Here is a 24,194-nt window from a genome sequence, read left to right on the forward strand (position 1 = left end):
CAATAAAAGGGTTTATTGAACAGTCTTATTTCTCGTGCAAGAGATATGAATTGCTCCAATCGTAAGACAGACTGCGAAGTACAATATGTACGAGGTCGGCAGTAAGATAAAATAATACTGCAATAGCATGGTTTGTAGCTATGACATATAATCAAAACACATACATAAATAACAATGCTAAAATGTGATACTCATCGGACGTTTCTAAATTGTTCTACCCCAGTGTACCCAACTTAAGTGCAGTACGAGGTTTGAAGTAGGTGCTGTTTCTAAAGTATAGCTAGCTATATTTTAGTTTAGCCAAGAGTTGCCAAAAGTTTCTCTAAGTTCTAGTCAGCTCCATACCTGAGAATGAGAGAGGTTGGAATCTCTTTTCTGGAATCGATAGCCTAACCCCACGCAAGGGAAGTCAGAGAGCACTGGAGCTGGATTCTCTGCGAGGAGGATGGCAGCGTCAGGTCAGTGCATCAGGCTGGAACTCGATCTTCTTCCGAACTTGCCATGGCTAACCGCGTAGTCTGGGTTGGATCGAATCCTCCGGGAACCGCAATTTTCCAGGGCAAGTGCTGGTATATTTATACCTTGAAGGTGTCTAGGAATGTCAGTATTGACGTAAAAGTCGGGCAGAGGAACGTCATGAATGAACCCCTAAGGAATAGATGTTCATGCATACTTAATGAGTTCTTGGAGAAATCAATATTCAAGGTGAGGGAAATTCCTAAAGGCTTAAGGGTCTGGTTTTCCAAGAATTCGTTGTGACGTGGATGGACGGATGTAGGTGGCCATGCCTGTATTTGGTTTGTACGGACAATGTCTAAATAAGGGCCTGATTTCTATGTTCAAATAAGGGCAATGTGAATTGTACCTATATAAGGGCATAAATCTGGAAACCTATATATACGGAATCTAAGTCTACACACAACACTGTATTGGCTACCGGAGAAGTTTAGAATACAATTTAATGTGTTGTGGCTTAGGCCACACTTCGGTCCAGGAAAATATCTTAGTGAAGGAAAAATTGTGTATAATTCAGTTTATGAGGATTAGTCTCATCAATTTACAAATGTGTTTACAGTACTTGTAACCATTTACAGAAAAAGCGGGACACCATTTGAATCTGAAATGGACAGAATTAAAACCTCTTAAATATAAGAGGGGTTCCATGGGGGCGGGAGACAATAATGTAATGCCCATTTGGGGTGACATTATGATGCACACTACTGTATGCACCTTCAAGGATCTCCAAGTGAACTCAGACATGCACAAATACCATTTGTTTTTAAATGTTTGTATCTACAGTGAGAAATGTCCCCATGTAAAAAAAAATAAAAAAAAAATGAAAAAAAAAAAATCCAACCCCTCCCTAATTTCCACTCTAACCTCCTGAAGGCTAAGTTGCAAATGGACCATGTGTGGCCCAAAGATACCTAAATCACTTGCAATCCACACCCCAACAAGTTTGACAATCTTAGGAGGGCAAGGGAAAGAGATGGGTGAACATTTTCTGATAAATAATGGTAAATTGTCAGGATAGTATTGCGGGAAATGACTACTGACAATTAGTAAAGAATTATCCAACTGAAAAATGTGCACCTGACATACATAACACATTACAAAATGTGGGGGTATGGGAAAATTGATTCATCTGACTGTCTCAAATGTGTAGAACAATGGGGATCTCATTCACCTTGTATTGCAATACCCCAAAATTAAACCTTTCTGGAACAGGGTGAAATTCACATTGCAAAAAACCCAATGCTGATAAACCAAGGACAACTAAGGTTGATAATTGCAAGATGTAACATTGCCAACACCTGTTAAGTGGAGACCTGCCAACCTTCAAGAGCTAGGCATGCGCAGTCGGTTACTGTATAATGTTGAAGATCCCCATTGATAAATTGTGCAGAGGTCTGCAGAAACATGTTAGGACCTGGGGGAATGGATGGACTACCGGGGAATCGTGAGGGTACTAAACTTCAAAATGAAACACAAACACTAAGTTCCAATATTGATTGTTAACCTAATGAATATATGAAATGTAATTCTAGTCAATAAACATGATAATGGACTGCGAATACAAATGTGCTGCGCTGGTGCGATTACGTCATTTACGTAAAAGATTTTTTTTCTCAGAGACTGTAGGATACACCTATAAAATTATTAGATTATTTATGTGTTAGTTGATAGTGTATAAAAAGGGGCAATTAAGTGTCCCCTGTTATTTAGAAATGTATGTTCATGAATTTCATATTGAATTAATAATTTTTATTTCAGGTCTTTGCAAGAGTTTCAATCTGTTTTAGTGAGACAATGCGTTTCAGCTGGTCAGCAATTCTCGTCCAATAATCACGTCTCCAATACATGGGCTTAACTGTAGTAGCAATAGGTGAGAAATACATTATATTCTTACTGCGAATTAGTGTTTGAGTTCAACTAAAGGCATGGCTGGCGGGATAGTTTGGGTCTGTCTCTCAATATTATTTCTCCATGTGAATAGCCCTGGACTTGTTACGTGGAAAATAAAGGTTACTAAATAAAGAACACAATGCTGTGATGCTCTACTTTATCTGGCATGGGTTTGCAGTTTTTTGTATTCGTGTTTCATTACCGTGCCTGCGGGGTGTATACTGGCCTAGTTATTTCTGCACCCTGCCAATCAGTCCCTGCTGTACTACATGTTAATACAACTTTTGGTTTCTGTGACTACTTATGTTTTTTTAAGCTGCTTCATATGAGACTATCTGCCCTTTTCGTTGGAGAGTGGAGTTTTTATTTACTTCATGTTGGAATGGTAATGTCCTCTGCATGTTAAAAAGTCGCCTAAACGAGACTGAATGGATAAGTGCCTTACTGGTATCCTTGCTAGTTATTTTGGTCCAAGAATTCCTGCTAATCTAAAGTGTGTGCAGAGGCTGAGGCCCATACCTGGTAGTGCAAGGTGTAGAACGTGTTCTGTGACCTCGAGGGGTGCACCATGCATGCCCTAAAAATGGGCATAGGTATGCTGATCCCTCTGTTGTTCATTTCCACTGTAATGTGATTACAAGATTTGTGAGTGGACATTCTGTGTGAGTGGACATTCTGTGTGAGTGTCAAGTGCACGTATATACTGTCAGTGTGTAGCACGTGTACGCTAAAAGGACTCCAAGTACTGAGACCAATTGAACTCATTTTGTAATGCTACTGGTTAAGAATATCACAAGCTACAGAGTGGCTACAGCTTCCCCAGACAAAGGAAGTGTACAGACTGTATTCATGTGGCTGGGGATGAAGAACAAGACACTGAAGTGGGAAGGGATGGAAACAGGAATACCGCTATAAATTCAATGAGGGCCATGTCAGCACAAGGCTGCTGATTAATTCTTCCTGGGCATTGTCATTCGGTAGATGGTAGGAGTGAGGAGGTGGGACTTCAGTTTCAGTTGAACGAGTTAAGAAAGTTTTCAGGTAGTCAGCCCACATAAAAGAGCGCCCCACCACTCCATGGAGTACTTGAAGGGCTACTGTGTGATAAGGGTTGGCATCTTCCCATAGCCAGTGCCTCGAAAATGAGGGAACATAAAATTAACTCTACAAATTTTGTTGAAGGAGCTAAGGGTTTGCCCAGTGCCTAGAGGCCTGCCTGAGAAGGAGTGTGCCTGGGCATGCAGGAGAGACTACACAGGAGGAGAAACCAAACATGTTTTCAGTGAATGTAGACTGTTCCAGCGAGCAAAGCCAGGAGAGACCTGTGCTGTAAGGGCATCCCCGGTCTCTCAGCTGGGTTACTGTGTGAAAAGTACCAAGATTGGCAAGTACAATCACCATTCTGTCACTTGGCAACAAGCAGCGAGTCTGAGCATATCGTTGGCTCTGCCTACGCTAGAGAAGAGGAGCCGCATCACAGCTAAACTGGCAGCTGGATCTGCCTGGAAGACAGAAATTACCGAAAGCACAGCACTGCTGATGAATCACCCAGGAGGGCGCAACTGATATGCCTGGGTACCCTACTACACTCTGCTGAAAATGCTATGCCGCTGAGCACGACCTGCAGCGCAGACTTCATCGAGCAATTCCAGTTCCAAAGTGAGACTGTAGCTGAGCTCCCCCAGCATAGGAAGCTCCCTCTGAGAAGTGAGAGGATACGAGCTGCACTAACCATGCCACTAGATCTTCAACAAGCATCAAGCAGGCAAAGCAGGCAGTGAGTGCCAGGTGCGAATCGGTGAAGCAATAGTCTTCTGCAATTGTGGCCCTGGAGCCAAATGCAACAGCTCCTCTCATGTGGACACCTCTGATGCTTGCGTGAGCACTAGGCCCTCATAGTTGATGGCAGTAACGTCAGGCCAGTACAAAAGGGGGTGGTGATGTACGGAGCATCAGAACCAATCAAACACTCACACCCAGTCAACAGATCTGGGTTTGATCCATCACCGTTCTTTAGCCCACTCTGCCACCTCAGTTCAGACATGGCCATATGCAAATCAGTCTGACCCTGTGCCTCATGGGAACAGTCCAGCCCGAACTGCCAAGCCATGCCTTCCCTGGACCGAAAACAAGCTTCCTAGGACCGGTTTCTGGCATTTCAGCCGTCTTCAGCCAGGCTTGCTTGAATCCAGTGGCAAAGTGAGCAAGGGACTCACGTCTGAGCATACCCTGCCAACTTATGGCGAACAAAGCAGTACAAAAGGGGGTGGTGATGGACGGAGCATCAGAACCAATCAAACACTCACACCCAGTCAACAGATCTGGGTTTGATCCATCACCGTTCTTTAGCCCACTCTGCTTTCCTTTGGTTTTTGCTTTGTTCGCCATAAGTTGGCAGGGTATGCTCATACGTGAGTCCCTTGCTCACTTTGCCACTGGATTCAAGCAAGCCTGGCTGAAGACGGCTGAAATGCCAGACACCGGTCCTAGGAAGCTTGTTTCCGGTCCAGGGAAGACATGGCTTGGCAGTTCGGGCTGGACTGTTCCCATGAGGCACAGGGTCAGACTGATTTGCATATGGTCATGTCTGAACTGGGGTGGCAGAGTGGGCTAAAGAACGGTGATGGATTAAACCCAGATCAGTTGACTGGGGGTGAGTGCTTGCATTGTTCAACACTCCGTCCATCATTTCCTTTGGTTTTTGCTTTAGTAACGTCAGGCCATACATACAGTGACAACCTGGTGAATACTTTAAGCAGGATGTGGTGTAAGCTGCAACAGGAGGCATGTGGGACTCTGTAGACTTCAAGTCTGCAGACACACTGCCATGCAGAGACAAGCCCTGCTAGCACAGCAGGCCACAGAGTGCTCTGGGGAGCCTTGTTTCCTCGGTCATCAACAACTTGGAACTGGAACAAAGAAGGATGGATTGGATCCTACATTTATATACATTTTCCAGACGGGTGATATGGATCTACTAACTCAGGCTTCAGAACCGGTTTAAGCTGGTTTCTCTTTCAAATTTTATTCTCAGGCATCTCTACAGGCTGTGCTTTCAAAAAGCAGGAGGGAGGAGGAGGCAGCTGCAGCCAAAGAGAGGAAGCGAAGGGGGAGGAGGAGGAGTCGGCTGCAGCCAGGGAGAAGGAGCAAGCATGGGCAGGGGTGCAGTGCCTGAGCTTAAAGAAGCACAAAGGAAAAAAAAGAGTGCTCCATAACTAATAAATAACATGGAGTAAACAGCACATGCAACGGGACAGTCCTCATGGGAGGTTACAAACGTAGAAAAGGAGGGACTACTGAGTTTATCAACCAATGAAAAGCAGCCATTTACGAAAGGACAGTAAAGTAGGCAGTCCTTGAATCCCAAAGTCCAGATACAACAGGTCTCGAAAAGACAGCGCATTCGCTGTCAAGGCGAGACCTAAAAAGCATTTGATACAGTGCATGGCATTACCTGTTTTCAACCTTAGGAAAATGAACTTCGGGGTACACTACATCAAAATGCTCCGAACTAATGACACTGTGTAGGAAGGGAGCTAGAGAGGAACACAAGTGTCCATTGTTACCCCTGTTTTCATTGCAATAGAACCCCTGGTTTGCAGACTGTGCAAATCTGTAGAATTCTGGGCTATTCAGACATGGGAAAGTAGGCATATGGTGTCATTGTAAATTTAGGACTTGCTAGTCTGTCTGGCAAACCTTGCGGTATACTGGGCAAGTTCGACAGGTTCGGACAGCAATCAGGTGAATAAACAAAAGTCAATAATATTTCCAATAGCAGCGATGGGACACAGACTGGTGGAGGAACTCCCAATAGTGAACATACCATGGGAGATCATATCCTTTCTCTGGATGGGGATACAGGTGACTGTGGACCAAGCAGGATATAAGTGGACATATAGAGGAAAATGGGACAGGGGGGGCGTGGCCAAGCAGCCCACAATGGCGGACAGGACCTGCTGAGGCTCCGCGATCGGGCCCCCAGACTGGCCGTTTCGAGCGTCGCCCCGACCCGCACAGACACCAGTCGGGTGTCTGAGCACATGTAGCGCAAAGCGGTGCGACGAAGCCACACCTGGGTACACTCCTGACGGCGGAATGGCGAGATGCGGCCGGAGTGTTTTTTCAGCGGCAAGATGGCGCCCGCCAGAGCGCGAACGCATGCCCCGTGAGCCCGGACCGGAGCCCCGTGCCCTGCATCGAGAGGGGCATGACCACACGACCACAGCCACTATAGAGGTGTGGGAACCCTCTGACACCACAGCTGCTGCCTGCGAGCCTCCGGACACCCACACAGAGGCAGGTCGCGACGGCTGCGATTAGTGACAGCCGCCACCGGGGCCACCACACCTGCTGTTCCGCCACTTCACAGCCCTGGGACCCGAGCGAGGTGGCGGCGCTGCCAGACAAGAGGGAGACAGCTGGCCACTGTGAAGCACGGAATAGCCCCCATTCGGTAATCGCCGCCTGACCTCAATTTGGCGCCCGAGATGGGGGAACAGATGTCGGAACCACATCAGCGGCTCCACAGAATCCTGAGGGCGTGCAACATCATCTGGACGGAGGTGAGAGGCGGCTTGAGCGTATTCAGGGACACATGCACAGAGAACCCCCCCTGCGCTCACGATGGTGATTGCCTGACCTTAAAATGGCAGCCTCGCGATCCGGATTCTTTCGACCTTGACCTCTTCGCCGGAACATTGGTGGGGCACACGACCAGGCAACTAGACCACCGGGGGCCCTGCAGGAGGATTCATCCATCCCTCGACGGCCAGAACACAAGGCACCCGTGACGGCAGCCGTCGGGCCCTGAAGAAGCAACCCTACACTGCTGCCCGTCCCAACCTTAAGCCCCTGGGGAGCGCCCGCTGGGACCTCTTCTCCTTGACGACGTGCGGGCTGCGCCACACCGGTCCCTGTGGTGCCCGCCTCTCCCCCGCTGCAGCGAAGAGGGGAAACGCACCGCTGAGGGGAACAGAGTGAGGGCTCCCCCCATACGTCTGGAACTCCACTGAGTGAGTGAGTTCCGTCCTTTGCTGGGAGGACGACCTTTCCCCGGCAGGTCTACTCAACCCAACATTGATGCATACACGCAGGGGGCACCGCCTCTTCGGCCACCACAATGGGTAAACCAAGAGCGACACAGCACACCACGGTCCCCGAGACTGCTCCGGAGAACATGCCAAAGACCCAGGCATGGGTCACAACTACGGCGCCCCCTCCCGACATGTCGATCTCGGCCAAATGGGACAAGGTCTTAATGGTCATTGAACTTTCTCGGCTATCCATGGAAGAACGGCTTGGCACTCTTGCGACCGATATCAGCCTTATGCGGGATGACCACTGCAAACTGGCAGACAAAGTGAGTGATGGCGAGAAGACACTGGCCGACATGCAGCCCACTGTTAAGGCACATCAGAAGTTGCTGCAGGAAGTCCTGGGTCGCCCATCAGCCGTGGAGGAACGCGCGGATGATTTAGAAGGACGCTCGAGGCGCTGCAACATCCGCGTGCTGGGTCTCTCGGAGGGAATTGAAGGAGCACACCCGCTGGAGTACCTAGATGCCTGGGTGAAAACCTTCACCCCCGTGGCTGACCGCACAGCATTCTTCTCCATTGAACGCGCCCACAGAATACCAGCCCGCAGACCGCCACCGGGGTCCGCTCCCAGACCGCTGCTGGCAAAGTTCCTACACTTCCGAGACCGGGATGCGGTGCTACGAGCAGCCAGACAAGCAGCCCCCCTACGGGTGGACAACAAACCGATAATGATTTTCCCTGATTATGCGCGAGCGGTGCAGCAAAAACGATCTTCATTTCTGGAGGTAAAACGGCACTTGCGAGCGAACAACATCCAATACTCACCTCTCTTTCCAGCCCGCCTCAGGGTTCTCCATAATGGCTCCGCTATTTTTTTCGCAACTGCCGAAGATGCGCACGAATGGGCAGAACAACACTGTGTGCAGCAGCCCAAAACTGAAGCAGCACGAGGATCCTCTTTCAAAGCGCCACGCTCCAGAAGACGCACCCCGAAGCTGAAACATGGCGGGACGAACAAAGCTGCTGGCACACAGGACTCTCCGGACCTAGAACAAATAATGAAGGAACGAAGGGAGGCATTGCAGGCGGTGATTGACCTGCAGGCCTCTCCTCTCATGGAAGACATAAACCGGCCCCCGCACATATTTTCATCGGCGGAGGAGGATGACAGTGACGGAACACGGTCCGGAGCAGACTCAATCACGCCTCCCCTAGTCACCCCCCAGACAGCGGATGCCATGCTAGACGGCCAATCGCCCATCCTTTCATCATGAGATGGTCTTACGGCGAACACAGCATGGACTTGCTCCACCCAGGCTCGCCCGTTGAGCTCATACCACATTGACATGTCCTGACACACCGCAGGCGACGCTCAATAATCCTACTAATGCCCGATCAGTGCCTAGCCCGGCACATATGCACGACCACCCCCATTGCATTATATAATGTTGTACTCCCTCCCCTATTACTCTCGAGGGAGCCAGTTTGGACGCATCGCCACCAACGATGGGTCCTCCGTATTGGGACTGTTTCCCGACCCCACTGTTTATCACCCCTGTGCAGAAGCGCCCCATTCCCCCATGGACTATTACATAATAGGGTACCCAAACTGTCCGCATAGGCCACAGCATACAACACGTAGGGGCTTTATGCTACTTGGGAGTCACTGGTCACTACGCTCTGGCAGACACTGGCCACATAAGCGCGCGTTACCGCCCATACATAGTTATGACAATGCTGAACATTGACATCAATATCCTCACGCTCAACGCCAGGGGCCTTCACACGCCGAGCAAACGTGACGCTATATATTCCTATGCAAAACGCCAGAATGCTCGGATCGTGTTTCTACAGGAGACGCACCTTACCACAGCTGAGATAGGCAAACTACAGGCTAAATGGCGCGGTACCATTTGCACCATGTCATTTTCGGCATACGCTCGCGGGGCACTAATCTGGGTCCGTCCCGGGACTCCATTTCAGGAAATACAGCGGGTGGTAGACAAGAAAGGTAGATACGCCCTGTTGGAGGGACTCTTGGATGGGCAGTCAGTATTACTGGAAAGCATATACGCCCGAACATCGAGCAGGACAAATTCTGGGACCGCCTTACAAAGGTTCTGGCCCAATTCGATGGATCTTGGGAGGGGATTACAACTGCATATTGGACCCCATTTTGGACCGGTCCCACCCCCCACCCACGAATTCCTCCTCACATAGGCAAACTGACCTGTTTAAGGCGTGGGTCACACAATGGGCACTAACAGACGCTTGGAGACTACACAATCCACAGACACAACTGTACTCATTTCACTCTATCCCACATAACCTGCGGGTCCGTTTAGACAGATTCCTATGTTCGACGACGATATGATCCAAAATCTGCCACTCGGATTACCTGGGTAGAATTATTTCAGACCATGACGCCCATATACTGCGTCTCAATTGGTGACCCCACGCCCCCCAGTCCCTACCTGGCGCCTACCACGGGACTGCCTCACAGATCAAGCCTTCAAGCACGAACAGGGACAAAGTATTCAGGACTACTTCGCCAATAACACAGGGATGGCATCTTCAACATTAGTGGAGTGGGACGCTTTCAAAGTAGTGGCCCGGGGAGAATGTATTAAACAACAGGCCGGGGTGAAACGGATGCTAGAACAGGCGCTCATTAAATCTGAACAACAGCTCGCTACTGCCACTAAACGGGATGATACCTCCGCTGAAACGCCAAGACAGAATACCAAGCAGCCTGCGCAGACTTCCGGCGTTATAATTTTAGAACGTACGCGGCCCGGATGCATAAAGAACGGGATAAAGCCGGTACACTGCTGGCATGGTTAGCCAAACAGGATACCGACGTGCGGCCCATAGCGGAAATACTGGACCCCCTTGGAAACCTTGTGCGGTCCCAGGATGAGATCCTTGTAGTCTTTCACCAATATTACTCGACGGTTTATCATAATCCGGAACCGACCGAGCAGGGCATACTTGACCAGTTCCTTGACCCCCTGACACTCCCCAAAATTATGGAAGCGGACAGGACGACACTAGACGCGACGATACACTCTACCGACATCATCCAAGCCCTATACGCCCTAGCCCGCAACAAGGCCCCAGGACTCGATGGATTCCCTCTCGAATATTACGCCACCTTCTCCCCTTTATTGGTCCCCCGTTTGTCGGCAATGTTCGCGGGTGCACTGAAGATGGGAGAATTGCCAAGATCCCTTCGGGAGTCTGTTATTGTGACCTTTCTGAAACCACACCGCGACCCTCAGCAAATGGCCTCCTACCGTCCCATCACGCTTCTGTGCGCCGACTGTAAGATTCTGGGAAAGATACTGGCGGACAGGTACTCACAAATTATACGTTCGCTGGTGCATCCGGACCAATGTGGTTTCGTCCCGGGCAGGAACACATCCCAAAATATACGCCGGCTGTTCCACGTTCAGGATCAAGTCGGTGACGCATATCCTCGAGTGGCCTGCCTCATCCTCGACCTGGAGAAGGCCTTGGATACCCTCAGATGGCAGTTCCTGTTCTCGGTCCTAAAACGAACGGGACTGGGTCCCACCCTTCTGGCGTACACACAGCTCCTCTACACCAAACTCACCTCGCGCGTTCGCATCGGGTGGTACATCTCGCCGGCATTCGAGGTGCACAGAGGCACGAGGCAGGGCTGCCCACCTTCGCCTCTGCTCTTCGCCCTCGCGGTAGAACATTTAGCTGTACGGCAACGTCAGGAGGGACAACACTGGGGCATTCCCATAGCGGACGCCGTACACAGTGTATCTATGTACGCTGACGACCTTCTTCTATACGTTCGTGACATCACTGCAGACCTTACCCCCATCTGGGCGACGCTCACAGAATTTGCTGAAGTCTCAGGGCTGCGAGTGAATTGGGATAAATCCACGGCATACCCATTACATCCGAATCTCCCCCCCCCCCGGGACATTTGGATAGGGGACTGGCAAGTGGCCTGGTCCGCAGAGGCCCCCCGATACCTCGGGGTCCGACACTATCACTCACCCACCGACATCTTCGAAGGCAATCACCGTAGGGCATTGGCTGGAATCAGGTCGGCGGTCAGATTTTGGCGGAATCTCCCGCTAGCCCCAATCAGCCAGGTGGCTCTCGCCAAAATGATAATAGTCCCGAGGCTCCTGTACCATTTCACGAATCTGCCGGTGATCCCACCCAGGACCTTTTCAGAGACCTAGACATGCTCCTAGGCTCGCTCATATGGGGAAAGGGTAGGCACAGGATAGCACTGGCAAAGCTAAAACTACCCACTACGCAAGGAGGGTTAGGTGCTCCGTCCTTCGAATCATATTTCCTGGCGACACAACTGCAGTGGTTATCCTACTGGACAGCAGGCAGACACTTAGGCGAGACGTACACTGTAACCTGCCGGGTACCCATCCCGGAACTATGCCGTCTATTAGTGCCAGGCACCTCACCAAGACGGACCTACCCCCTACAAGTAGCGATGGCCCGCAAGTGCATGCAAAGGATACACCGCATATCACTGGGGAAGCCCCCATACTCCCGGTTGCTACCACTGGTTGGGTGGCCCAAACACGAACACTATTACACACCCACCATGCTACACACATGGACGGCCTGCGGTATTATCGAAGCAGAGTCGCTATTCGAGGATGGACAACTAAGGCCCTTCCGAAGCCTCATAGACGATCACGACCTCCCCCATGGCCAGTTTTTACTTCATCGCCAACTACTGGAGAGTTATCGTCAATATCATGATTTATCGACGGGGGAACAACCCACACATCCGGTCATCCACATAATCCTATATATGGAGGCGGGACAACACCTAACCACATGGCTCTATAAAGCTATACGGGAGCTTACATATAGACACCTAGAGTCTCTACGGACCACCTGGGAGGAGGAAATAGGCCGCCCCCTACATGAAAAAGTATGGGAGAGGGCACTAGAATTCCCCAAGAAAGTATCCCGAAACGCACGCTTTAAAAACATACAATTCTACTTCTTACACAGGGCATACCTGACGCCGGCCCGCCTCCATAGATTCTATCCTGACACTCAATTTCCATGCCCCAGATGTCACTCACCGGAAGCGGACTTTTATCATATTTTTGGAGCTGTCCTCGTATCCGAGCATACTGGCACTATATTCACAAATCACTCGGAGAGCTCACCGGGCTCACACATTTGACCACCTGGGAATCCGGTGCACTGGGTATTTTCCGTAAACAAAAGCAACACAAAGTGCCCACCAGGTTTGCCTCATTGGCCATATTATTAGCCAAACGCGGCATAGCTATGCACTGGCGCTCCCCCACAGGCCCCCCACTAGCGGCATAGGTGGGAGCAGTACTTAAATGGGCGGCAGCGGAGGAGGAAACACTACGTGAGGAGGAAGTGAAAGGGTTACGCAAACTTCCTATTTACATGGAATGGGCCCTATTATTGCACCAATTTAAACAGTCCCCACCCCCGATGACTCAAATCAAGGCTCAGACGTATCCATAATTCTGCAGCCGTCAGACCAGCCTTCCAGTACACACTCCAGATCTCCCCACATGGCGTCTCTGCAGAATCGCTAGTGCATGGCACCATACCCCACACCGCACCTGTCGACCAGTTGTCAGACTGCCTCAGTCTAGCTGTCTCCCATGCTCCCAAATAATGTACAATTGCTCTGATCAATGTGTATGCCTCGCCCCGAACCATTACCTGACAACAGCACCCAGAAGTCCACACCCACCTTCCCAGTTTGGTACACCAGTTTTAGAGGGCAATCACGGATTTTGGCGCCTCATGGTTGCCTGAACAATGGACTACTCGGAGTACGACTAAAATTGTATCATTTGGTAAACCGAGATTAGTACAATCCATTTTTCTGTATTCAAATGTACTTTGTTAATGTAACCTTGAAATGCCAATAAAAATATATTTTTAAAAAAAATAATAATATAGAGGAAAATGGGACTACTGGACCTCTCAACCCCATCTGTTCCAGGCAGAATAGGCACTGTAAAATTATACTGCATCCCAGATGCTTATACCCATTTCAGAGTAGCATGTTCCCTATCCCACGTGAAATACTTAAAAAGTTAAAGTCAGCTATTATCAATATGGTATGGAGGAAGAAAAGAGGTAGAATAAAAATGGTGACACTACAATGCACAAATGAGAAAAGAGGACTCTGAAGCATTGTATCTGGCTTTGCAGCTTATGGCAGGTGACATGTTATTGAAGGAACCGTAGATCAGACACTGTTAAATGGCAGATTGACTGAAGATGAGTTGACTGATATAGTTTACCAATTAAAGACACCCTAGAGAGTACGGTAGTGGATACAAAGCTGACATTGCAAGACTGGGGCCTGTATGGGGCTATTTGGGGATTGCACCCTGCCCTACTCCCATGCATTACCGTAATGGCAAATCCAAAACTCAAATTATATATATTTCACTTAAAAAACCATAGGTTTCACACATGTTATAGTTAGGTGGATATTTCACTCGTAAAAAACAAATGAAATTCCACCGTTATAGTTAGTTCAGATAACTATTTATGGATTTATACCGCGCTTGAATCGACTCTTGACAAGAGTATCTCTGCGCACAGAAAAGAGAGCGAGAAGAAAAAGAGGCCAGCAGCTGCAGGAGGTATATCGTACAGTTCAATTCAGCTTTACATACATAGAGAGGTTGACAGGTTTCTAAAATAAAAAAGTTTTGAGTTTTTTCCTAAAATCAAGGTGTTCTGAGCATTGCCTGAGCTCGAGAGGAAGTTTATTCCATAAAGTTGGACCGGCCACCGACAAGGCTTCCCCACCTTGTCTGATCTTCTTTGTGGTAGGTACTTTAAGTAGGAGTTAGCTACTAGACCTAAGAGGCCGAGTGGGGTTGTACGGAATACATTTATGCTTCCAATAAGAGGGTCCAGATCCATGTATGGTCCTATGGATGAGACAGCATGTTTTAAAAGTAATCCTCTTACGGACTGGGAGCCAATGTAATTTGTCAAGGAGGGGTTTGGAAGGTGTTCTGGGTGGGGCATTCAGCACAAGTCTCGCCGCGGTGTTTTGTATCACCTGGAGTTTTGCTAGGACTCCCTCATTGGCTGACAGCAAGAGTCCGTTGCAATAATCCAGGCGACTCAGTACTAGTGCCTGTACCAAGGTTTTTCTGGTGGAATCAGGTAATAGTGGAAAAACTTTACGTAAAAGTCCAATAACATGAAAACATTGGCCAACCACCCAATTGCCATGTTGTTTGAGAGTGAGCTCCCGATCAAGACGTACCCCTAGGTTTTTTACGACCAGTTTAGGTTCAGGCACTTGACCAAGCTCACATGGCCACCAATCCGGGGTCCACAGAGTTCTAACCTCCCCAAAAAGCAGGACTTCGGTCTTATTTACATTACATTGGAGGTAGTTAGATTTCATCCACTTCGCCACAGCCTTCATGCCATCTGAAAAGGCCACCCTCACTTCGTCGGTAAGATGTTTAAAAGGGAATAAGAGCTGAGTATCATCAGCGTAAGAGACAGGGACGAACCCAAAGTCTCTCAATATTCTGGCCAGGGGTGCCACATAGATGTTAAAAAGAGTCGGGCTTAGACAAGAGCCCTGTGGCACCCCCTTCGTGATGTAAGTTTCAGTCGACCGAAATGAGCCCATGCTAACGGCTTGGGTACGGTCAGATAGAAAACTCTTTAGCCAGGTTAGCGCTGTGCTCTCAATCCCAATTGTGGTCAGACGTGCGATTAAGATTTTATGGGATATCGTATCGAACGCCGCCGATAAATCCAACAGTACCAAGATCACCGAATACCCTCTATCCTGGTACATGTGAAGGTCATCAGTCACAGATAGCAAGGCGGATTCAGTACTGTGTTTTGGTCTAAAGCCAAACTGAGAGCTATCTAGTTTACCAGACTGTTCAATGTAGTGTGATACCTGTTTGTTAACGTGTTTCTCTATAAGTTTCCCCAATAAAGGGAGTAAAGAGATAGGCCTAAGATTAGATAGGTCGGTCCAGGGGATGGAGGAGTTTTTTCTGATGGGCCTTACTAGTGCTTTTTTCCATTCCCCAGGAACTTGCCCCTCCGTCAGTGAAAGATTAATGAGACATTGAATCTGTGGGCTCAGACTCTTTCCTACTACCGGGATGATTCTGGCCGGGATGATGTCTGAAGGGCTCCCGCTTTTGATCTGACCAAGATAACATTCAGTATCCACCAGGGAGATAAGAGAAAAAGATTCCAAGGGCGTAGATCCTGACTCTTTTTCCTTTTCCAAGAGTAATGACGTATCTCCAATGGTAGATAGATTGGATTTAGTAATGTCGTCATGAATCTTATTTATTTTGTTTGTGAAAAACTGAGCAACTTCATTACAAAGTTGTTGTGAAGCTAGTTCAGAGGTTTCACAGGCTGCTGGTTTCACAAATGAGTGTAGGGTTTGATATAGGATCCTGGGAGTATTTCCTGCAGCTAAAAGAAGAGCCTGTATATGAGATTTCCGGGCGTTACGAATTTCTTTATGATACTTAGTTAGAGCTGCCCAGAAATGATTGTCAATTTCATCGTGGGTCGTTCTCCACACCTTTTCTAGTTTCCTCGCCTGTTGTTTAAGAGATCTCAAGTGCTCCGAAAACCATACTTCCTGTTTGCGAGCTAAGCGAGGTTTGTAGGTTTTCATGGGGGCAATCCTATTAACCACCTTAAGAATAGCCCGATTATAGTTGGCTAACGCCTTGTCAACATTCTCTCCAGAGCAGATGGGGGGGTGCAACAAATTGCTCCTGAAATATTTCCGGAGTGATCTTGTGCCATGGCCTACGCCCGATAGGAAGGGCTTGCACCTGAGGGAGAGCTTTACCTGAGTGGAAGGTGAGGAATTCCAAGACAAAGTGATCTGTCCAATTAACTTGTGTAGGAGGGGCGCATAGCAAGGGGTTAGGTTTATTAGAGAAAATGAGGTCCAGAGTATGTCCTGCTAAATGGGTGGGACCAGTATTCATTAGGGTTTATCCAAACAAAGAGATATCAGTTAGTAAGGATTGTGCCTCAACATTATCTTTCAAATCGCTATGCACATTGAAATCTCCTAGAAGTATAAATTCGTTCTCAGTATCAATGTGTCTGGCAAGTATCTCCAGCAGCAAGATGTTAAAGCTGGTACAAGGGCCAGGAGGGCGATAGACCAATGCCCCTTTATAGCTGATTTTCGTGGAAATGCAGATTTTAAATACCAGAATTTCTAAGTCTGGAGTACTCATTTCCTCTAAGATGGTAATTGATAAGTTATTCTTATATACAATGGCAATACCTCCCCCTGTCTTGGCAGGACGATCTAACCTGGCTATTTTGTAGCCATCTGGGATCCCTAATGTAATAGCTGGGACAGAGTGAGGTTTTAACCATGTTTCTGTCAGATAACAGAGTTCGGGTTGTACCGAGGCAATCATGTACCATACTTCGCTGTAATGTTTAGACAGAGATCTGATGTTGCACAGAAGATTTCTGCTCTTACAAGAGTCCTGTGGGGGTGCAGTTATAGAGGGTATTTCATGCGGTAAGTTTTGCGAGTGGTCAGAGAGAGCTTGATATTGACATTTCCGGCAAGCATAAGGACCCTCAGGCGAAAAACCTTCCCCTCCCGTACAGACCTGGAGCGAAGGCTTACGGATACGTAATAAATCTGCTGGAGAGTATCTTACCCGAGGTTTGGTATGGTCAGCAGGGAGAGCAACAATAAGGGCCATGTCCTCTAGCCCCTAGCCTCGTCCAGTCGCGGACGGGCGCAGACGGGCTTCTCTTTGGCTTGTCTTAGGCGCGTACTGAGGCGCACCCCTGCGCGCAACCGCTGCGCGCTTAGAGTGACGAGCAGCCTTTGTAGTCCTCACACTCAGAAGCTAGAGCGCTAACCGCCCGTAATGCGGAAGTGACTGGGTCTGCCTGTCCGCCCTCCGCTCAACGGCGTCAATCACCGAGTCGGACCGAGGCGTGCAGGCTATCAACTGAGCCCAGACTTCCCTACCAACAAATGCGGGTGAGTGGGGAACTGATGACCAATTGTTAAGTTGTACTGTGGCCTAATTTTTTTAAATAATGATAATGATAATAACTCGCGCGCCCGCAATCCACTGCTGATGACGTCACATATTACATCACTCATGACATGGTCAGTGGCATCACTCATGACATCACTGATGACATCATCCTTGTGATAGAGTGGCGGTCGCGCGAGTTATAGTTATCTGAACTAACTATAACGGTGGAATTTCATTGTTTTTTTACGAGTGAAATATCCACCTAACTATAACATGTGTGAAACCTATGGTTTTTTAAGTGAATTTGCAAGGTTTTTTTAAATGCTAATTCCTAACTATAACGTGTGTGAAACCTATGGTTTTTTCAGTGAATTTGTACGGTTTTTTAAATGCGAAATTTATGTATTATTATATATTTATTTTACAATAAACTACGTATTAAATTTTTTTTATTTTTTTTTCACCGTGCGCGCATGGTGCACGCACCCCCGTGCGCGCGTATAGATATTGATATGCTTTTAAATGCTATTTTCTCAGGAAATACTGAACAGATTTACACCAGACCTGCAAAAGGCACTTCCTTGACCTTATGGCTACCTCTCTGCCAAATTTCAAGTAATTCTGTTTAGCCGTTCGGGCTGTAGCTGTGTCTAAAGGTCCTATGGAAAAATGCATGGGGAAAACGTGTTTTGGGACCCCCCTTTATTCTCGGCCCCCGCTTGACGAATCACCCCGAGACTTTCAGGGTAGGAGCTGAACGGAGCGCCCCATTAGTTTTGAAAATTTCGCGAGGATTCGTCAACCGGCGCCAAAGTTATTCAAAATAGAATTTTGAGATTTCCTATGGAAACACGGTCCTAACTATAACTATCTACTGGCGACCGCCAGTAGATAATATATATATATATATATATATATATATATATACACACATACACACATATATATATATACACACAAATACATATACAAATTCAAAGAGCTTAATATGAGGCAACGGAGGGAGTCAGCTTGCAGGAGACTTTTACACGAAAAATAAGACAGATGATCAGATAGGAACAGGTGATGGACTTATTCCAGTTGGCAAGGGTCAGTTTCTACACTATCGGGCACTCCTGTGGGTAGCACAAAAGGTATGAGATGCAGGAGACAAGCAACCCTGAAACTCAGTCACGCTGGTATGAATACTACAGACAGATAAGGGCACATAAGTGATAACCAGCACATATCAGGCAATGCATGCCAACACACACCCGCAGCACTCGAGGCAGAAGTGGGAGACGGACTAATGAGCTCTCCAGGATACACATCCATGCTAAACAAGTTAGACAACACAAGGTCCCCATTGTCCCAAATGTGAACAGGCTGGCGCAACAAATCACTACTTCACATCGCAGTGTGCTAGAATGCAGCGCTACTGGGAAAGAGTGATGGAGGTGTACAAAATAGCAGTATACTACAGCTAGACCTATGATGCTGCCCACAAGTGTTTCTAGTTGGTATTGGGGCTCACAGTATAAAGTACGCATTAAGCTAAAATGTCATAGATCTTGCACTGCTACTGGCCAGAAGACGGCTGGCAATACTCTAGCTAAGCCCATGTGCTCCGACGGGTACTAGATGGTTAAAAAAAAAAAAAAAAAAAAAAACATTGCTGAGTGGTGTGTGGCAGAAGGAAATAGAATTAAACTTGAGCATACCGATCCCAAGCTGCCAGACGGCCTGGACTGATGGCATGCATTAACCAGGGCTCTAAGATTTCCCCCAGATAAGCTCCCACCGTGAGCAGACGGACGCTCAATAGGAGCGCTGAAAAGCAAGACTACTTCGGATGGGAAAGGAAATGCATACAGAACTCACATCGTATACAACAGTGCCTGAAACGCCTGATGCACATGCAGCTCCCCTCTGAACACACTGCATTGTACACATTATTACGCCCACTAAAATCCCCGGAAAGAATTTAACTGTTATATGTTTTTCTTTTTCTTTGATATCTAAAAGGACAAAAGCAAGTGTTAATGATGCAAATCTAATACATATGCAAGTTTAAGCATAAAAAAAAAAGTTTGTATGTATGCTTAGAAACTTTGCAATAAAAACATTTTCAAAAAACAATTCTCTCTCTGGGCTCTTGAAAAGCACAATTTCCTTCATGAACCTCACAAGATAATCATATTGTTATAGTTGTTATATGTCATTTTACATGGAGATCATACTTGCTTATTGGTAGTTGTCACATTACGTGAATGAGCCCACCTCGTCCAATTCTTGGAATTGCCTTTCTCAATAGGAGACTAGAAAACCTAACACAGGTCTATGTATCTTAAAAAACTAAACTAATTCATCCAGAACTGGGAGATTGGCTCTCCTAAAGTCTCTGGGATATAGCCACCACACCTAATATTTGTGTTATATAGAAATAGTGCATGCCAGTAAATGTGTAGATTTGTATGCGTTTTGTATTTTCTACAAGCACACTTACAAAGGAGTACTCTCATCTTGGTGTTCAGTGAGTGAATGATAGTGGTGTCCAGGCCTTTGGACATTGAAGCAATGAATGAAAATCGGTGCAAGGGACGGTGTTGCCCAGTTTGTTAAACTGGGCAAATAATGTGGTGTACTGCACATGTGTGAGATTATTGTTAATTTGGTTTAGGAAATCAGTGAAAGAGTGTTCGGTTAATGTTCCAGGTCTGAAATGGAAGAGAATAGGCTGATCTGCAGGAGGGATGTTAACCACCATACATGTAATGGAATAGTCAAAAAGGAGGGATCAAAATGAGAGAACGTAAGCTGGTTAGAAACAACTAGGTGGTCAAGAGGTATTCTATGACAATGGGTACATAGATGTGTACTGAGTACTAAATAAGAAGCAAAACAATTTTGGGGATTAGAATAGTTGAATGTTGAGGTTATAGTCTGCAACTCGTGTTGGTGGAAAAAATTAATCTTTCCAATTTAGAAGAAGGGGCTAGTCAAATCTGTAGACAGCAAATAGGGACAGATTTAGCACTGGGAATTGCAAGGCCCTATCCAACAAATGCTGGCATGAATCATCGTGAATTCCCACCCTTAAATTAATGCAAGTTCAAGCGGGCTACAACCACTGTTCGAGGGCAATCGTTTTTTTGTGTAATGGAGAGAAAATCTCTATATGCAAGAAAAAAGGAATGATTAGAAAACAGTATTCAGTGAAGCAATGCAATAATTTGACTTAACTGGATCAAAAAACAAGCGTGATTGATTGGAGCTATTGGTGCCCTTCCTCCTATACAAGTCTACATGTTTTAGCTGTATTTACAGAGCACATTCAGCACATTCTTAAATGTATCTGGCTTCTAAAAATGGGTAATTCCTATTTGTAAAGCCTAATAGACATTATTGATACATATACACTCACCAAGTACCCTGGCAATGGAGATACAGATTTACCAAAATGTTTACAGTATTTCGTCATCGGTTAAACAGGTCAAAATATTTTGCTCATAACCGGGGGAAGAGGAGAAGGTGTCACCCTCTAGCCACACATTCGTCAAGCATAGACCACAGCCGCAAACTGCTGCTTCACTCTTGGACGATGCTTCCTCCTTCCAAGAGTACCAGAATAACTTTTGCAAAAGCATCAGTTTTTTACTAATATTTTAGGCAATTTACAGTCATTGTAGCCTACTTCAGGTATAATAAACAAGCACCATGGTTGGGCTCGTACATCAATGGTGCATTCTTAAAGGTGCCATTACTTACAGTATGCTTTTAGGCAACAATGGGTTCTTAATGAGACAGAAATGTTTGAGACAAGAGGTTTACTGTGCAGGGCTCATGACACTCCTCAACGACAAACAAGGAAGCCGTCCTTCCTCCGTCCACCTCTAGCCAGACACTGGAGGGAATACATGCTGAGCTAACAGATTGAAAGAGGGCAGGGGCAGAGTGAGGGTGGAACTTCCTTTTTCACTAGGCATGAAGATCTTCTCAAAGAGGTCTAGCTCTGTGGCCACAGCTGCTCATCACTACCCCCGACCTGAACCATGCAAGAGAGCTCCACTTGATATTGCTGTATGAGCTGGGCCAATAGGAACACATATATATATATATATATATTACATATTACAACTGACTTACTGATGACGATTCGCAACAATACAGCTGCTAATGCCATAAACTTAACAGTTCAGAATACTTTTTCCCTAAATACGGCTAAGGCCCCAAAAACACCATCCACAAAGCGGAAAATTAAGACACGATAGGACAAATCAGAAAGGTGCCAGAAACCCCAGATGTCATGCATGGACTGACTGAGCACGAGGCTCGACACGATATGCTAGTCATTCAATATGTTGTCTGTCAGTGCCCAAGAGGCAGGACTTTGCTCCTGCACAACTTACTTTAGTGCAGAATCAACACTTGACTGCACACCAATAGGCATTCCGACGCTCGGTTGGAGGAAAGAGTACCGACAATGAAAATTAGTGCATAATTACATTTGAAAAACAACAATGAAGGATGCAAATAAACATTATCTTAAGCCGCTGCATAAAGTGCCAATGGACAGCAATTTTCGGGCGCTTCAGTTGCCAAGCGACGTTTATAGCAGATCAGGCTGCAGTGAATGAAGCCAGAGAACCTAAGAAAGTATATCTTGCAATGGGGTAGACATCAGCACTACAATTCCGACATCTTAAGACTATCCACAGCTCCCGAGATGGTTTCCACGGAAGACCAATTCTCTGCAGAGTTGCAGCAGGCCGTACTAGACACAATCAACGTTGGCAAAAATGTTCAATACAGCCGCACACTGCAAGAGGCCGGGGCCAGACTGGGGCAGTGGGGGTATGGTTGGGTCATGTCAGCTCAAGCTGTTCAGAAAGCAGCAGTCAGCCTGCTGCCTACGTGTGAAATGCCAGCCACTCCAGCCTTGGTCTATAACCCAAGGCAGTTTAAACTCCCAGGTCGGTCTGTCACTAACGAGATCTGCCCTGATCACCTCCCGGCACAAGCATGAAGAACAAGAACAGGCTAATGGCAACTTAATGTGGTTCACATTTTATAAAAAAACAAACAAAAAAAACTGTTGTGATTTACATAGTGTGTCCCTGCGCGGACACCGTAATGTGCGGACACTGTAATGTGCTCGCTCACTTGTTGTCCTATCTGAGTACCTGTACCAGCTGTGAGGTCATCAGCTGACAACTGTCCGTTGACAGTTGACAGCTGATCACGCAGCCGCCCAGACGCAGTTCTTGCTCCGGGCTTTCCCTGGAGTCCGTGTTGGCTATCAATCAAATAAAGTACTCTTTTACTTCATCTATGCGTTCGTGAGTACTTTACAAAAACCTCCTCGCAGTCAGGGATTATTAACTATCAGCCTAGTTAGTCATGTTCTTGGCAAACACATAGCTAGGATTACACGTGAGCACCTCCAATGATACCAGCCCCTACTTTTGCTGCGTTCTTTCTACCCACTACACGAGGATCTGCTCTGTAACGAACAGGCATTAGCAGACAAAAAGTGGAAAATACCATAGCACGTCCAGATTCACACAGATGGTGTTGGTTGTTAACTTAATCAAAGACCACGAATACGCTTATCCGAAAAAGATGTACGCAAAGCACCCAAGGGTTTCGTTAGGCGAGTAGTTTGGGTGAAATGACGGTGATCTGTGAGCACGGGCTAATGTCCAGGGATATGTGACACAGTACTCCCAGTGCAGTGTCACCAGAAGGGGCTTAGAGCTCTGAATGTCTGAGCCTGGTTACTTGCAAACATGGTATCGCAGAAGCGGGCAAAGACCCAGGGTGTCTGGGCAGAAGCTGAACACTAGGAGGGTATCTGTTCTGGTGCAACAGCAGTCAGCTAGGAACGAGGAGGGTGCGAGTGGAAAAGTTTAACTCACCGAACCCCAGGAAACACATGAGTCCCAGCACGATGAGCCTGTGTCCGAAGGTACTGGGGTCGCAGCAACCCAGCATCTTTTTCCGGCCTCCCACATTGTCAATCTTTCTGGGAGCTCCGTCCAGCAGAGGCTCCCGAACCTCTTCTTCCGCCATCCCTGGAGCTCGACTCAGGCTGAATGGTCATGTGAGACCGAACAAATTTAGTCACGTGAATGTAAGAGTACGACAAAGTTTAGCATCAGGAAGTACAACGGGGAGGAGTCTTCCGTGGTGGACGCCATATTGGACTACCTCCGTTTTGATTCACTTTAGAAGACTGACATAGGATAACGATAGGCGTCTTCCTAATCAAGCAAACAGAAAAGAATAATAAAGCTCGTGTTCTAATTGAGCTTTGCAGAGTTTATTTTTATGATCTTGAAAATAATTAATTTTATCTACAAAATATGATAAATATTACCTACACGTTTCTATCTTGGTTGTCAATAAAAAATCTGTAATTACAAGTGTAGGACTAGGCTTTGATTTTTACTTTTTCCCATTCCATACAAAATGAAAACGTAAAGGTTAATACGTTTAACATACTAAACAGCCAGAATAAGTATGGCCGGTTTGTTTCCTGTTAGAAAGGGTTATATGCGAGTCCTCCTACTATGTCTAAAACGTGGGAGATAGATTATGCTTCAACAAGAGGATGTTGCAATTGCAATTGCAAACATGTCACAGCAATGTATGCCGCCTGCTTAAAGGAAATCCCCAATTTATTATAGGAGGGTAAATAAAGGTTTTGGAT

The 24,194-nt window shown here is 46.9% G+C and overlaps 1 protein-coding gene across 2 annotated transcripts in view; it reads right to left on the reverse strand.

Annotated features, from left to right (window-relative positions):
• MFSD1 (major facilitator superfamily domain containing 1) overlaps positions 1-23,610 on the reverse strand; it is a 166,860-nt gene extending 143,250 nt beyond the window's left edge. Inside the window, exon 1 of one of the 2 annotated variants that reach the window (XM_085634734.1) lies at positions 23,401-23,606. In XM_085634734.1, the coding sequence (XP_085490860.1) occupies positions 23,401-23,554 (154 nt within the window). In that variant the 5' untranslated portion in view covers positions 23,555-23,606. Of the gene's footprint in view, positions 1-23,400 lie in introns of both variants that reach the window. The other variant, XM_085634735.1, reaches the window with a different exon arrangement.
• Positions 23,611-24,194: the final 584 nt, after the last annotated feature.

The sequence above is a fragment of the Triturus cristatus genome, chromosome 11 (assembly GCF_964204655.1).
Source record: "Triturus cristatus chromosome 11, aTriCri1.1, whole genome shotgun sequence".
In the NCBI taxonomy this organism is placed as follows: Eukaryota; Metazoa; Chordata; class Amphibia; order Caudata; family Salamandridae; genus Triturus; species Triturus cristatus.